We start from the raw sequence: 17,347 nt of genomic DNA on the forward strand, positions 1-17,347 counted from the left end.
AAGAAGGAGATGTTGATGCTGCTTTGTCAGTTGGAATCAGGTGGGCTGATATTCTTCAGATTTTCTTCCCTTTCCCTTTCAAACCATGGAAATCCTGGAAGAGCTCTTGGACAGTGTACCCAAAACAATGCATAAAACCAATGCCATCCCCCCAGGGAGGGAATCTTTAAAAAAGCAGGCAAAGCATTGGTAAACTAGGTCACTTCCAGATTTGTAACCTTTTAATGTATAATTCAAGATCATGAAAGAAGACACGCTGTCATGATAAGGTGCAGTTTTCTTGAAAGATGACCTCTGTGATACTGCTAATGATGAGTATCTCCAGGTCTGTTAAGTGTCCTGTTGTACCTACCATCCCCACTGGTGTCTTAATCTAATTTGACAGAAGGTGCAGTCTTAGAATATCACATGTAAATAATTATTCCTTAATTTCCTGACTAGAATTATACTTCCAATTGTGAATGAAGAAAAGCACAAGATGCACAAGATTTAGAAACATAACTAGTATCCCTGGTAATTATAGAATAGGTTGTATATTGATCGTTTTCATGGGAAGGCATCTGTGCAAATTTGCTGCTGTCTGCAAAATGTATAAGATGCACAGACTATAACATGACTACTGTAAATTTCTGAAGTACTGAATACCTGAGGCTAAAGTACACGATGAGGTTTGCATAGATGTCACGCTAGATTGACCTGAGTGCAACGCACTTTGGATGTGGTTGGAAGCATAGGTTATCCAAACTCCTGGTGGAAATTTCACGGCTCTCAAATTATTGACAATACTTCCAGACATTTTGTATTTTTAAGATGCCAATCTTTTGCTGTGTCTTGGATCATTGAAATGATAGATGTTTTTGGAGTACCTCCGCACTGCAAAAGCCTCTGTCATGCTGATAACGCCATCTGGTGGAATAAGGCACTATATGGGAAATGTTAGTGTAAAAATTGTCGCGGCTTCAAGGTTTGAAATAAATGGTAAGGAGTGTACATGCCGTCTCATGCTGATAAATACTCAAGTAGTTTCACCTCCTTTAGATAATTTTCTGGATTCTTTCTCAGTGTTCAAGCCCCTTTTGCAGAACAATACAAGCTACTATAGTAAGCTAACAAGTCCAGGTTGTAACTTGTTAAATGTAAATAAATGCGGTTCTGCTGAGATTTAGTGAATGAATTCACATGCATGCAGGACATTTACATCCACGCTTTGCTTACTCTAGCAGTCTCAATTCATAAGCACTGTTGAAATATAGTCTAAGCTCCACAGCATCGCCCTGGGAAGTACATTAAATAAAATTTTGCATAACATTAGTGTAATGTACAAACATTGCAAAACACAAGAATAGAAAGCTGACTAACTCGCTGATGTTACCAAGTTTTTACTATACTGATCATTCCTCATTCTGTAAATTCTCCAGCTCGACTATCAGGAAGCAAGACTATACCATTTGATTTTTGGCAGGGGGTGAGTCATTCAAATTTTGGTCGCCTTTATCTGCTGACTCAAGTTTAAAGTGAAATATAATAACTTTTCGTGATTGACATAGCTAGCTATGTCAAAAATTTCAATTCAGTGTTTATTGTTATTCACCAAAGTACTTAAACAGGCAGATATTTTTCAGCTGTAGCTTTCCTTTGTGGTTTGATCCCCAGACCGTCAATTCTCTTTAGTGTTTGCCAATGTTGGAGGTGTAACTGGGGTCTGTCCCTGGAAAAAGGTAAATAATTATTGTTAAATCAGAATTCACTCCGTGTAAATAGTCTTCAGATTCAGTATATTAGCGTTTCTCCACATAAATGCTGTCGGTGTCATCCATTTCGTCCCGAGTGACTTGCAGTGGAGATATAACCGAGGGTTTGATGTGTTAGCTAGCTAGCTATTTAGCTGGGGGAGAGAGGGGGGGTGTTCGGTCGTTTGCAGCCATGATGTCTAGCTAACGTTAGTGGTTAGTGTGGTGCTCTAAACTGGCTGGTTATCTTTAACAATACTAGCTAGCTAGTTAACTAACCTACATAAATACCCCCATCTGGCTGGCAGCCTTGCTAGTAAGACAGGCTGCCCTTGTCAGTAAATGGATAATATGCATATTTTCACCCATTTGGCAACAACTGTGGAGGGGATGAATCGGTAACCATGGAGGTTTTCACATCTAATTCTAAACTGGTGCTGTCAGTCGTTTTTGACAGACTAGATAGTCAGCTGTCTTGCCAGTCCATATAACTAGCCAGTTACTAGATGATGTCATATTGTTAGCGAGCTAGTTGGCTAAAGAATTATCTAACATTAGTGTCAGAAGCCCGTCAGTGAGAATTCGCCTATTCTTGCCGTTTTTCCACGTTGGACTTCATTTAAAAACACTTTTCAGTTGTAGCAAGCTATTTTGAATGTGGATTAAATGTAATGGTCGAGCATTGCTAACGTTGGCTTGCTGTTTTTGCTGATGGTTACTGAATTCCATGAACTAGGCTAGCTAGTTAGCCAGCGATAGGTGGGATAACCAGTATAAGTTAACGTTAGATTTTAATGACCAGCGAGCAAACTGTCAGTGATTAACTAGCTGGGCAGCTAACCTAACGTTAACTTGGATAACTGACATTGTTAAAGTGGCACCCCATAATTAACGTTAGTTATCTTACCACCCATCTGGCTGTCTATGAAGAAAGACTAACTAGATAACATATTGTAGAATTAGCCATTCTCCTTCAAAACGTAATTTAGCCAGCTAAATCCATGAAGAATAGCTGGCGGCCAGCATGTGCACCAATAACTAGCTAACTAGCTTGCTCTTTGTACGTCTTGCTCACTTAGTTTTTTTTCTCAGATTTATAAATATTTTTATAGTTTAAATATCATACAAATGACATCTGTCTTGCTATTTACAGGAAACTTAAAGTAAGTTAATTAGCAACAAAATTGAAATGCAACAGGGGCATATGAGGGCTGGCTATCAAAAAATATTGTTGGAATGGATAATTAGGGGGTAGTGTGAATGCCTATGAAAAACAATGCATTGCGACGCTGTCTCGTAGTGTATCCATATCCTCTGTACACTTTACCTAGCAAGCAGGCGTTTTTGTCTGTAGAGTCCCAGTTGCTATGTTAAAACTGTAATATAGTCAAGGTGACCGGTCAACAAGTATTTGTTGGGCTCTAAAAAAATGTCCCTGTCATCCGTATTCACCTATACTCATTCCAGACTGGGGGTGACCTTGAATCTCAGCCTGTGCCAAAATTAGTCTACCGTTAGCCCCTCGCTGTCTTAACTGTGGCTGTCCCCTTCTTATACAGCTACTTTTATTGTCCCCTGGCATTACGTTTTGGATACTAGGTCTAAGTGGGAAACAAAATTTGTACTCTGATGAATCAATTGAAGAAAAGAGTATTCACGTATTTTTGCCATCCAACTTACACAATCACTTCTAGCTTTCAGCTGAAGTAAAGAAAGTTGACATAGCCAATCATCACAAAACCCTGCTACCTTTTTCAAATTTTCTATACCAGATGGAAGCCCATAAGACACTCTAGACAACATGACTTTGAAGAACTTTTCACAGTTTTTTTGGTTTCTGTTATTCAGGTAGAGCTAGTGATCTGTGTGTGGCTAAAGATGGAAAGGCAAAACACAGGGCAGGTGGAAGAGAGTGAGTGGCCAGCGCTCATTTAGGTCACTTCTCCATGGCTTCCACTGACCCGCATTAGTTGTGAGCCTGCCCTTGTTATGTGACCCAGTATGGCTTTTTATTTCAACCAGCGCAGTCCCACCTCCTCAAGTGCTGCTGACCCTGGAACAACTTAAGAATTTCATTTTCTTGTACCACTCAAAGCTGTTGTGTCGGATACTAAATAAATCTGCTTGGTTATTTACCCGATTTATATTGTTGTTTGCCAGTTTGTTATGGAGAAAGAAGTTAGGATGCTTGTTCTCATGTTCTCGTTTTGGAGACAGTATGACAGCTAGGACATGGTTAACAACAGTATGTGGATACATCATAGAAGGTACTTTTTAGAATGGATTAGCAATGCTATTAGGACCATGCTACTTAGGGGTAAGCTTTGAAAGAATTGACTGTGGTATTTTGTATGGGATAAATATATCAACTATTGCTTGTGTCACCTGGGGTCCAGGCCAAACTACTACTGTCCACTATTGGCTGATATACTACTGGCCAAGGTCATTTTGCTGTGGAAATGGTTCCGGGTTGTCTCAGGTGTAGTTGACTTTGTGTGGGCTATTGTGTGGGCTACTTGACACCAGTGGGCAATCACATGAGACACATTATTGCTCATTATAAAACTCATAATCACTCATAAACTTTATAATCACTCATGTTTCTCTCAGGAACATTTCTGAAGCAGCAACTTACCAGTAAATTATATGACCTGTTGACCATATATTTATGTCACACTGCAAAAGACAGTGTAGGACTTCAGTCTAAGTTACCCACCTCTCCTTTCTCCAGATTACACATGGTTCAGTTTGTTCCAGGAAGGAATGTTTAATTGTGATTGGTAAGAAATTGTTCTATTTTCAGGTTTGGACAGGGATTGTTTCAAGCACTGATGGTTTAATGAAAAACATTGTTTGTTAGTTGGTATGTTTCATAAAGGTAGGTGTCTTTACACTGGAATGTATGCCATACTAGGATGCTGTAAGGTAATAGTAAAGTAAAGGTAGCTACCCTACATGTTGGGATATGTTTAATTGAACCTATAGCCACCTTTTGCACCAGTATATCGGGGCCATTAGGAAAGTGCTCCTCATGTCTGTGCTTCTATTCAAGTTCATGCAGCATCAGCCAGGCCCAGCTAAGTTCTGGCAGGGTTTGGCTTGGCATGGTTCTGTCAGTAGAAATGTGCATCCAAGTTCACTGAGGCACAGACTATCAGTTTTCCCTTATAGGCCTAATTATAGACAGTATTATTATTCCCCTAATTATACCTCAGAGAAATGTTAATATCTAGACCATCAGTATGAATTATCACCAAATTAAAAAAACAAAGCAGTTTTATCAAAATGATTTAATCTGAAATGAAGACGGTTATGGTAGATTTCAAATAATTGTATTTGAGTGCTTCATAAAATCCTGTTTGCTTAGGACAAAATATGGGAATACTGCATGTGATGAGCTGGTGGTGTTAAAGGTAACTGATGACTGATGACTCTGGTGTTACAGGCATAGTTGATGCTGTAACGATAACTGATGAATATGTGGAGTTGCAGGCATAGTTGATGCTGTAATAATGGCTGATGACTGTGTGGTGTTGCAGATATAGAGGATGCTGTAATAATAGCTGATAACTGGGGTTGCAGATATAGAGGATGCTGTAATAAGCTGATGACTGTGTGGTGGTGCAGGTGTAGAAGATGCTGTAATAATGACTGGTGACAGTGTTGTGTTGCAGGTATAGTGGATACTGTAATGATAACTGATGACTGTGTGGTGTTGCAGGTATAGAGGGTGCTGGAATGGTGACTGATGATTGTGTGGTGTTGCAGGTATAGTGGATACTGTAATGATAACTGATGACTGTGTAATGTTGCAAGTGTAGAGGATGCTGGAATGGTGAATGATGACTGTGTGGTGTTGCAGGTGTAGAGGATGCTGGAATGGTGACTGATGACAGTGTGATGTTGCAGGTACAGAGGATGCTGGAATGGTGACCGATGACTGTATGGTGTTGCAGGTGTAGAGGATGCTGGAATGGTGACTGATGACTGTGTGGTGTTGCAGGCGTAGAGGATGCTGGAATGGTGAACGATGACTGTGTGGTGTTGCAGGTATAGATGATGCTGGAATGGTGACTGATGACTGTGTGGTATTAGAGGTACAGAGGATGCTGGAATGGTGACTGATGACTGTGTGGTGTTGCAGGTATAGAGGATGCTGGAATGGTGAATGATGACTGTGTGGTGTTGCAGGTGTAGAGGATGCTGGAATGGTGACTGATGACTGTGTGGTATTAGAGGTACAGAGGATGCTGCAATGGTGACTGATGACTGTGTGGTGTTGCAGGTGTAGAGGATGCTGGAATGGTGAACGATGACAGTGTGGTGTTGCAGGTGTAGAGGATGCTGGAATGGTGACTGATGACTGTGGTGTTGCAGGTATAGAGGATGCTGGAATGGTGAACGATGACTGTGTGGTGTGGCAGGTGTAGAGGATGCTGGAATGGTGACTGATGACTGTGTGATGTTGCAGGTACAGAGGATGCTGGAATGGTGACCGATGACTGTGTGGTGTTGCAGGTGTAGAGGATGCTGGAATGGTGACCAATGACTGTGTGGTGTTGCAGGTGTAGAGGATGGCACAAGTGAAAGTGCAGACTGCAGCGTCACTGTCTGGGCAGGGCCTCCCCCCCGTCGTGTCCCCCTCGGCCATGCCCAGCACAGGACCCCTCAGTCTGCAGCCCTCTATCAACGGCACAGTTCCAGCCCCAACGCCTGGCTGCCCCAGTCCTGCAGCCGGCTTTGTGGATTCTACTGTGTCTGCAAATCCACCAGGTAGGAAAAAAAGGAGTGCATACTGGCAGTACGCGCCTCTATGAAAACAGCACTGACAGTACAGTGCATGGCTCACTCAGCCATGTGCATCGGTGTCCGCAGCTGCCAGGAATGCGTGGGTGCAGCCAGAGGCTCAGTCTCCCTCAAACTTGCTCGCTGTGGTCAGTGGAAAATTAAGAGTTTTTCCACTGATGTTGCACATAATCGCTCATCAGCTGTTCCAGATTTTTTCAGTCATATTAAAGACAGGGATCTGTCAGCAAATAAAACTGAAAACATTGCTTCTTTTGACAAAGTAACTACATATTGATGTACAAGTCAAATACATATCTTGTAGCTTTACAGGACAAGAATGCATTTGAGTTTCATAGAATTAATCATTCCCCAATCTGTACAGATGTGTTATTGCTCTACAAGCTCCACTATGCATTTTAGATGCACTCAAATAACTGTAGAGCAAACCGACACAGTCCTATTTGCTGAAAACACACTCCTTAAGTAAGTTAGCATTTAATAGACTGTGTTAAAGTAAAGGGAAACAATCATTATTACATTTTATTTTAGCCAACTTGATTTAAAGTTTAAAAGTTGTCAGCATTAGATGGTTAATGTACATGTGAACAAAAGTGAGCCTTTCAGCAATGTTTGTTATGTCAACATGACGGGAAATACCGCAAGTGATGCACTTTGGTTTTCCTATTTGAATACAGTATTCAGATAGAGGCATTATTTCCAGCCAGTGTACTTTGACATTACCCTGGTTACAAGCATTAAGATGTTTTTTGCCTTCCTTGGAACGTGAAATTGTGCATGTTCTTAGATAACATTCACCTCTGTTTGAAGGTTCTCTCCAGGAAAACATGGCAAACACCAAAGAGAAAACTCCCATGTGTCTGGTAAATGAGTTAGCCCGTTTCAACAGGATCCAGCCTCAGTATAAGCTTCTGAATGAACGAGGGCCGGCCCATGCTAAGGTATGAGACACCCACAAGCCCCTTATATCAGTCCAGCGCACACTCAATGGTTGGCAATTCCAACAGTTTGTATCATTTTGTGTGTTGTGTCATTGTGGGATTTTGCGTTAGTTCTTTCAGTCTTGGAATGCTTGCATGAAATGGGGACTACTTAAAATGATCCATTATGGGGCAACGTCCCTGATTGTTTTAAATTATAGACAAATGTTTTATATTTTTGATTCTCAACCACATTTTGTATTGAGCTTTCTGTATAGCACTATCTGTGATGGGATTCTTCCTTGTTAACGATCGGTGAAACTCTTACTTAACAGCTGTGTGCAATCCTATTTGGATGTTGTGGTGTCTAAAGCCCTCAGCGATGGTACTGTTTTGAAGGGCAGTGTACTAAATACAGACCAGCAGGTTTGTTGATTGATAAATTTGTACTGTGTTCTTCTCATGGATATGACCTTTGACTGAGTGTCCAAGTATATTAATACAGGTAGTGTCTCTTTATTAGGATTTGTGCTGAACAGGTTGTTGTGTTTGGTCAGATGCATCACATGTTGTGACTGTATTTCCTTGCCGTAGAAACTAGGCCAGTGATCCTAAACTACAAAGCAAGATGAAAGCGCAAAAAATCTGCTGTTCTGGGAGACAGAGCTGTTACATTTAGGGGGAAATGTGCTGCCTCTGCAAAGTCCCATTATTAAAGAAGTGGAGAGAAATGTCACCCTGACTTTGGCATTGATCCACTAGCTACTAATGTTATATAGCAGCAGTAATGTTCATGAAAAGTAGCTAGTTGTCTTCTGCTACCTCCTGCTGCTGCCGAAAGTATCTAGTGTTTTCACAATCAAGCTGCAGTTGGTACTGTCCTCTCTTTTCATTGACAGAGCCGCTTTTGTTTGTAATATTTCATCGAAAAGATATATTGTATTATGTTACCCATAGATTATAGCTGCCTGCAAGGAAGCTGTGGACAACATCTTTTAGTACTGTATTTTGATAATTGCTGTCTTTTGTCCTTTTTCATTGTGTGCCAGTGCCTTAATGTACTGTTTGTGTCCTTTAATTCTATGTCAGTATAAATAGCACAAATTAGAGGTGTTGGCAGTGATTAATTTGTAAATTGAACTTGCATAATTAAAGTTTTTCATTAAAAATGCCTTTTTGTTATGCCTTTGTGGTCAATTTTCAAAGTGTTATTTGCTGGAGATATTCATTGTAAATGAACCTGAGATTAAGTCTTGATTTCCTGTTTGTCAGAACTGGGGAAAAAATTTAATCCTGGCAAGCCTAATTATAGATAAGTAAAGTGCTTCCTTCACACATTGAAAATCATTGGATTGATATTTCTTTTGAATTGTAGTTGTCATTGAATTATTGATCTTCGCCCTTAAGGGAAGCCAGATAAGAATTTTGTACTGAAATATTAACTAGGTGTAGGTGAAAGGTTGACTCTGGACTGGACCAGTATTAGTTAATTGAGGAAAAGCGGTTTCCAGGTATTCCTTGCTTTTTGATTCTTAATAATATATGAATGCAGACATGCTGCTGTCATTATAGAAGCATTGAGTACCATCTTCAGTTGAACTTCTCTTACAGAACAATTTGTGCTAGGAGGGTTTCTTTTCAAATCAAGTGCTATAGCTACAGGTTCCTTTTTATGGGCTCGTATTAGGCTTTGACATTTTATGTATGTATGTTATTTAAATGAAAAGATGTAATAGTTGGCAAGAACTTTGGGTCTGCTGTCAATTATGAAGTTCTCACTGGGTGTCTGTGCAAACATGTTTCGGCAGAATTTGACCGCACATTTGTGCACCATTTTATGGTGATGTACACATTATGACCAATAACTGAGACATATTAAAAGTGGCAATACTGCAAATGGATATGCAAAAAATGTTTTTCAACAAATATGTCAAACTGAAAATTTTTTTAATTTTCTTCCAACTATGATGATTTTAGTACAATTTGTAAATAAACTTAAACACATTTGCTGGGTCAAATATATTTTGACAATTGTGGCTTTTGAACTGAAAAATGGTAAAATATAGCTTTGTGATCCACCAAATAAGCCTGGATTTTACATTGATTATGGTTCTAAAATGATTACTTTGTTTGCAGAAACTCCCTTCATGGACATTTTAAAAAAATTGAAAAGTTATGTTTCTGTTATAATTTGCAGTACAGAGATAATGTACTGGTTGCATAATCCACTCCAGCCACACCAGCCAATTTTACAAAGTATTCTTTGTTTCTTTACTGTTGAAGATAACAGACTTAATGTTATGGTAGATAAATCATTTACTGAACTTGTGTTGTAGCACTCACTATAAAATAGGTATTTGAAATATGTGTATGTTATGAATATATGAGTTAATTAAATAAAAAAATGTGTTAATTTTTCATGGGGAAAAAGATTTCTAGCCCATACTTAGGAACATGACCCCCTATTATGCTGTTGTGTCTGTGAAAAATTAAGATTCAGTTCATGACCTGGTTTGTCATGAGGTTTCCAGGCACACTTTGTGTTGTACAAGTAGCAAGCGCCTGTCTCATTTAGATTTTTGTATGGAAAGAGGGCCACATTCTGACGAGCTTCACACGGGGTCCAGGACCATCAGTTAGGCGTTATTGACATGCTGAGACAGTGCAGGGGCTTCTCTGTGTTTTCTCACTTGCTGCAACTCTGTGGCTCCTGCAGATCTTCACTGTGCAGCTGTGTCTGGGGGATCAGGTCTGGGAAGCCGAGGGCACCAGCATTAAAAAGGCACAACACTCCACGGCGTCCAAGGCCCTGATGGAGACCACCCTACCCAGGCCCACCCCACGCTCGCCCAAAGTGGACATCAACAGCAACCCAGGTAGTGAGTGCACTCGGACAGTTTGCTGGAGATTTCCTGGTTTTTACCTGGTTCTCTAGTGCTGCTGCATGTATACCCGAAAGATTCTGAGAGGGGTACATAAGCATGAACATATTCCCAGGTGGCTATATTTACTTGTGCATGATTTTAGTATATTAGTTCCCTGAAAAGTGCAGAATAGTCTCAGCATGGTCGTAGAATCCCCTTTCTGTTCTGTTCCCTAAAGTCAGTTCGTACGATTGACACTCATTGTTGTAGGTAGAGTTTCATTTCCTTCCTGAAGCACCGAATCAGGTGTCCCTGCTATTCCTCCTGAGCTGCTCTGATAATGCAAAAGCAGGGCCAGGCCTGGGAGTAATTGGATGTGAGAAAAAGCAGCAGAATCATTAGACGACTTCAAAGAGAGCTGTGTTGCCAGGTGTTCCAGATTACGTCCAATCACCGGTTGAGGGGACGGGGTGTCTTGCCTTCTGCTGACTGAGAAACACCTGCCAGCCCAGTTTCTCACAGTCTAACACATTGAAAGGAAGAAAACATTAAAAACACTGCAGAAATCTTCTACTGTAGCAAACTAGGCTTTTATTGAGCATTCTATTAAAAAGCATCATATGTCCTAAGAACCTCTCATTTACATCACTTTATAGGAATCATTAAACTTATTTTTCAGTCATCTTAACTCAGTTCAGCAATGGTGTAACAGGAAAACCTCTACACAGTTGATGTATTAGGCACCTGTCAGTAATTGCCACATGACATATGTAGTGCATATGACATTTATAGTGTCTTAACATCACATGATTTGCTGTGTATTTCTGTGACATTAAGGACATTAAGGAAATTGTAACCCATCTTCCAAAGCGGGAAGGAGGAATGGTGAGTGTGCTGTGGTTGATATGACTCTGGGGTGCTCTCTCGCAGGCAGTATCACTCCCACAGTGGAGCTGAATGGCCTGGCCATGAAGAGAGGGGAGCCAGCCATCTACAGACCCCTGGACCCCAAACCCATGCCCAACTACAGAGCCAACTACAACTTCAGAGGAATGTTCAATCAGAGGTAATTGTTGTCATCTGACACTGAGACGTTTTACAATGCTCTATTTGTGCTTGTGCTTTTTATGCTGTGATGTGGGCACAGCCTTGTGAGAGAGTCAGTTTTCAGTCACTGTGATATTCATCCCAGTTTCTGCTGGATGCTTGCAAATCTAGTCACTGCACCTTGTACTACAACTATTCACATTGTAAGGTGGCTGGGAATTGGGTGGTTAAGCTTGGCATTATATCCATTTCTGTATTACATCTGTCACACACTGATTTAATATTTTCCTTTATTGCGCATCACTGTTTGCCTAAAACTGTGTCCTTCACTATTTACTTTATTGGAGTCAATTCAACATTTCCTGACTCTTGTAACCTGCCATTTAAACGCAGCCAGTGATCTTCCGCAGCATGAGTTGAAGGTGGACTTTAGTAAAAACACTGCCCAGCACCGAATACATTTAGGTGGCAAATCTATCTATGCAATTTATCACCATGCCATTGTCAAAGAAGCAGAAAGGTATTTGGAAAACGGAAATATATTATGTGCTGCTTAAGTGATAAAACTCTCATGATGATGGATACCAATTGGTGTGACAGTGTTTATATTGGCAGTGCCGTGGTTGTACTTTTATGTGCTTTGCTGAAAATTTTTGCAGTACAGTGACCACTTCCACATTATTTGCAACCAGATGACACATTTACGGTGTAGGGTTGCATATTCACTTTTAGCACAGAAAGCAAAGCCATCAAGTGTATTACAGTGGTATTTAAAGGCCCTCTTACTGTAAGCACATACACTTTAATATGAGCTCTTCTCTTATTCTCCTGTTATCCCTAAACTCTGCAGTGATTACTGATTCCTTTGTCTCTGTTCCATCATGATCCTATCCTATGTGCTGTGTGTGCTCTAATGCAGTTACAGTGCTGGAGATGCTTACCAGCCACAAGGCTTTCACACTAAGGGTACTTTCACACCTAGTTATTTTAACTGTTTGGTTTGAACAGAAGTCTGTTTGGCACTATATGTGAAACTTTAACCAATGCAAATTTAGTAAGGCCGGGGCCAATACAAAGAGGGTGTTCTGAGACCATTTGGAACAAAAATTTGGGTGCATCAAATCTGTACACAGCCTGAAAGCAGACTTGTTTAGGTTCCATTGAAAATAATGTGCACAAGAAAGGCACCAAATTTGCCTCAGCTGCTTTCCTCCTGTGTGACATGTGAATACTTTCCAGAAGGACAGCATCTTCCATAGATTCCTGGTGTTTAATGAAACAAACCGAAATAAATACACTTTGCGCACCAGATGTGAATCAGCTACAAGTTAACTTAGTGTAAAAAGGGCCTTCATAGTAAAAAAAGAGTGAAGTTGTCGAATCGGTTGGGGTTTGGCATGGCCAGCGTCCTTGAGCCATGGCAAGCTCAAGTGTCACTCAGTGTCACAACTGTCACTCAGTGTGCCAAATGTGAGATACAAGAGGGAGTGCTGGGAGAGATTATGGACAAATGCCTTTGATAGCAACCAAGGCAAGTTTGACTCACTCATTCAGCTTATTCATAACAGATACAGTGATTGTTCTGGTCTCCATCACACTGCACCATACCAAAGATCAGTTGAATTATTGCCATTCAGAAGATTACAGTGTGTAAGCATATTGCCTCTCCAGCTTCACGGTCATTAGAATGTTTGTCCTTCCCAATTAGCATTCAGCACGGTGGTCATTCTCAAGGATGTATTGAATTGTGAATAATGGCATGAAAGAGAGAATGCTTCCTCTTTTGTTAAAATTCCAAATACAGTGTCTTTACTTGTGCATCACTGTCAGTTATTCTCAAAGAAACTGTATAAATGTAATGGTCATGTAAGAGGAAGGTCTCTTTTCTTTGTTGGCTGGTGCTTTTTGTTGATGGTGTCTTGTGCTTTCCTCAGGTGTGTTTGATGAGGACACTAATGAGGACTATAAGAGAGTTCTCTACCAAGCTCTTATGGGCCTAATTTATTCAAGAGAAATAAAAAAGGTTGTATCTCCAAAGCAGTGTTTGGTCTGCATTTTGAGTGGAACAGACTCTTTTATAGGGTCTGTTGGTTTCACTTTTTTGGAATGAGTATGTTTGGCACAGTTAATAAGGTTTTAGTTGTATCACTAGTATCAGCAAACAAGATGTTTCATTCTAGTCAGCTTTTGGCTTGAGAGGTGTAACTGAATTTCATAGACTTCAATGTTGTGTATTAGCTGTTATTTTATGAAGACAATTTAGATTAAAATTATTAGATTCTTTTGAGAGAATTTTAGAAATTTAAGAAAGTTAATGCCATGTTAACATCACAGACTGATTACCTTATTACCCACCTATTAGAGACTGTAAATAAAACATTATTTGCAGGTCAGACTTTTGATTGAATGATCGGGGAGCTTTCTAACAGGTGCCACGTGCAGTATATTAGTACGTCCATGACTTACGTTTAAGATATAGATAGTGGATAGAAATATGTGTTGATAAAATGTATTTGCGTTGAATCATCTTCAGTGCAATTGAAGTTCTCTTTTTTGCCCATAGGGAGCAGTATAACATTACTTAACAAACAATGACTGATGATGGGGGGGGGGGGGGGTGTTGTCCACCCATTTTGTAATACTGGTATGTAATTCCTGCAATGCATAAGAATTTGTATTATGTATTAGCTATTTCCTTAGATATTCAAGCCTAATCTGTAAGAGAATAGTGCAGCTATATCATAAATTCCTTATATGTCTTTGTATTGTGCATTCATATTTGCAGGACATAGTTTTTTGGACGAAAGCCCAGATGTTTTTTTGTGTAGCCTGTGATTTTTTTACTAAGTGATTTACTCAGAATGCAACACTTTTGAGTTTTCCATTTTGTTCAAATTGCTGATGTCACAAGTTATTAATTGCACATTCATTGCCATTCATTGCTTTCTTGCATTTGTGTCATATAGAAAAAAAAGGATACACAGTCCCTGTCATTTAGCTGAGATGTCTCATGCAGAGTTAGTCCTGTTAAAAAAAAAAAAAAAACACAAGGCGCTTCTCTATTTTGTAGCAATAGCAATTTTTTAAGGAGCCCTTTCTGTCAAGCCCTGCTGTGACATAATGCAGACTGTCCTTTGGAAATGTAAAGAAAAGCCTGCATAAAATCTGTCTGCTGATATAATTTAAGCACAGAGAAAACCTGAGGAGGAATGTGGTGAGCAGGGAGCACCTCCAGAAACCCAAAACTCATAAAGAATATTCTGAGGGTGCTTGTATTTTCCCAGCGATGGTGTTTACAATCCCCACGAGATCTGGAGTATTGAAAACATTACGGCTCAACCACATCTGTTAGACTATTTAATCACCACCATTATATAAATAGAAAAAGTCTTAATGGTATTCAGTTTTAATACTTCCCTGGCCTGAAGTAATGAGAAATATAAGCATGGATAAGATTTTAGGAAGCTTGCAAAAATCTGTTTCCTTTTTTTGCAGGGGCTGCTTAATTTCTGATTTTAGTCAGTATGGTGGTGTGCCTGTATATTGATTAAGTCAGAGATGGGAAGAGTGTAGGATTACAAATGCAAAAAAAAGCTTAATTTAAAATGAGGCCTTGATGCTCAGGATCCATCATGAGGTGTAGTCCTTTCCAATCAGTTAAATGCCTTTGCTAATCATTTTCAGTAATGGTGTGCTATCCGTTATCTATGCTAGATGAAACTGAGCGACAGTAAGTAAATGGACATGACACAACGTCCTTAAGGGTAATATTAATAATCTTAATGTGTTATATTAGCTGGCCTGTGTTCCAGTGCGCACGGTAAGGAAGGTATGAAAGAAGTGTGGTGGTCTCAGTTCAGTGAGCTGAAACGCTGGGCACTGATGATGAGTTTGATGTAGCCCTGCTCTCATGGCTTGGCCCGATTCCCACTACATGTTCTGGGAGAACGTCCTCCTCCGTCTGCGAGAGCCTGCATTCCATCAGACTCGGAACTGGGACGGGATAATTCCAGGAGGACTCAGCCTTCCACCTTCATTTGGATATGACTGTAACATTATGTCAGCCCGGCCTGCTCAGCTGGAATAATAATGACGATAATTATCGAGGGGGCTCTCCAATGATATTTCCTGGTCTGATACTGAGCCGGGTATGCCATTGTAAGATCCTGCCTCTGTTGAGGATATGCTCAGTCAGAGGCACTTCAGGCCCGAGCATGGAAAGTTACATCACCACCCAGACAACATCAGCATCCCCCGGCTGATTTTTGTTCAGATAAAACGTGCATGGGCACCACACGAGACCAGAAGGAGGAAATGTGACCCTTAGTTTATGATTTTTTTTTTCTTCTCTCTCTTCACTGGTCACGTGTTAAAGAGTTTATGACCTTGTATTAGTGATTGAAGTGACATGGTTATTCAGTAAAGGCCGAACGGTGGTATGAAAATGAAACAAAGAAATGTGGCTCCGTACCTTTGTTCAGAACTCTTTGCCATGCAGAGTCGGCCTTTCCTGATATTTTCTGTAATTCCATGTGATTTGTTTTATGCCATTACAGGTCATCACTGAGAAGTACACAGTTACTTATCTGCTTTGGCTACCAGTAACAGCCAGACAGCAACAGTTGAAATGTTATGTCCAAAACTCAATTAAATGCAGCCGATACATTGAGATAGAGATGTCTGTTCTGTGGAGACATTTGTTAAAGAAGAAATGAATTATGTAAACCCTGGATAGTGACACTGAAGAGCAGTTCTTCTGGCGGCTTATGTGGACATTGTGATATAAATAGCAAGTTGAAAGTCATTCGACTGTTTCAGGGGTTTCTGCAAATTAGTCAGCGCATGTTCTGCTTTGGAAAAGATCAAAAAAGGTCACCCTGTCAGTGTTGTGCAAAGGGTGTATCTCCTTGTTCTTGACAAGTGAGGGAGTTTCCCCATTTATCCATATCCCCAGAGCATCAGGGCCCATGTCTTCTGCTGTGCTGGGAGTGTTAGATTCGCCCTCATACACACAAATGTCATGGCACACCCATGCTTTTGTGATACAGCCGTGGGTGGCATTAGTGTTGGTCAATATTCCTGTTTATCCTGGGGAGGGAAATACTGCTCTATTGCTCAAACACAGCCCTCAAATTAGACACTTCTGTGATTCCAAGAATTTGTGCAAAATTTAGACACATTTACAAGCCTCTGTCATCCTTTGTGTAGAATGCCTGGGGGAGGGTAGCGGTTATGTTACTAATAGGCACGCCACTTGAATATTTGTGCTAACATCTGTTAGTGAGAGAGGGAATTCAATTGCTTCCTTATTTTTCTACAATGCCAGTGCTCAGATAATGTGGTCTGGCGTTTGGTCTAAAGTGGGTGACACATGATGCCCACTGAAGTAACTTGAAGGACTTTCAAGTTAACCCTTATATCTCTGAAAGGTCTTGTGTAGCCAGGTTAGCTGTGTACCTGATCCTAAAGTTTCCTGAAAACAAACTCTGCCTATGCCTCCAGCACCGAGGAGGGAGGGAAAGAAGTTGAGACAAAAGGAGGGGAAACCCTGTGTAAATCTCTGAAATGAAATTGCAAACAAGTGTAATCAGCTCATTCCCAGTTAACACGCAAGCGGTGTCCAGCCACGGGGCCTGCAGTGTGTCTGGTCAAGAGCTAGCATATTGCACATACAGTTTGTCGATTGAGCATTGCACGGCTGTGATATCTTCACACGGATCTGCTGCCAAGAGCAGTGGGCCTGCCAGATCTTCCAGTTTAGAGACAGTTTATAAAAACACCATCATTATGAGCACCAGGCCGTCTTCACGGGAACGTCTCCCGGAGTAATCACTTATTTACTCAAGAAGCACATCCAGTGTGTTAAGATAGATTTCACATAAATTACCCTGGCGGTTTTCCAGGGAATTGTACAAACAGAACGCAAACCACACAAAGCGAGATTCTGTTGAGCAAGCTCAAGTGCATTGAGATATTGAAC

At 40.5% G+C, this 17,347-nt stretch overlaps 1 protein-coding gene across 1 annotated transcript in view; it reads left to right on the forward strand.

The window, feature by feature from the left end:
* The first annotated feature begins 1,652 nt into the window (after nt 1–1,652).
* stau2 (staufen double-stranded RNA binding protein 2) overlaps nt 1,653–17,347 on the forward strand; it is an 83,199-nt gene continuing 67,504 nt past the window's right edge. The window contains exons 1-5 of the mRNA XM_036517437.1: nt 1,653–1,718; nt 6,296–6,503; nt 7,347–7,477; nt 10,173–10,332; nt 11,251–11,386. Coding sequence (XP_036373330.1) covers nt 6,305–6,503; nt 7,347–7,477; nt 10,173–10,332; nt 11,251–11,386 — 626 coding nt within the window. The 5' untranslated portion in view covers nt 1,653–1,718; nt 6,296–6,304. The remainder of the gene's footprint in view (nt 1,719–6,295; nt 6,504–7,346; nt 7,478–10,172; nt 10,333–11,250; nt 11,387–17,347) is intronic.

The sequence above is a fragment of the Megalops cyprinoides genome, chromosome 2 (genome assembly GCF_013368585.1).
Source record: "Megalops cyprinoides isolate fMegCyp1 chromosome 2, fMegCyp1.pri, whole genome shotgun sequence".
Classification (NCBI taxonomy): domain Eukaryota; kingdom Metazoa; phylum Chordata; class Actinopteri; order Elopiformes; family Megalopidae; genus Megalops; species Megalops cyprinoides.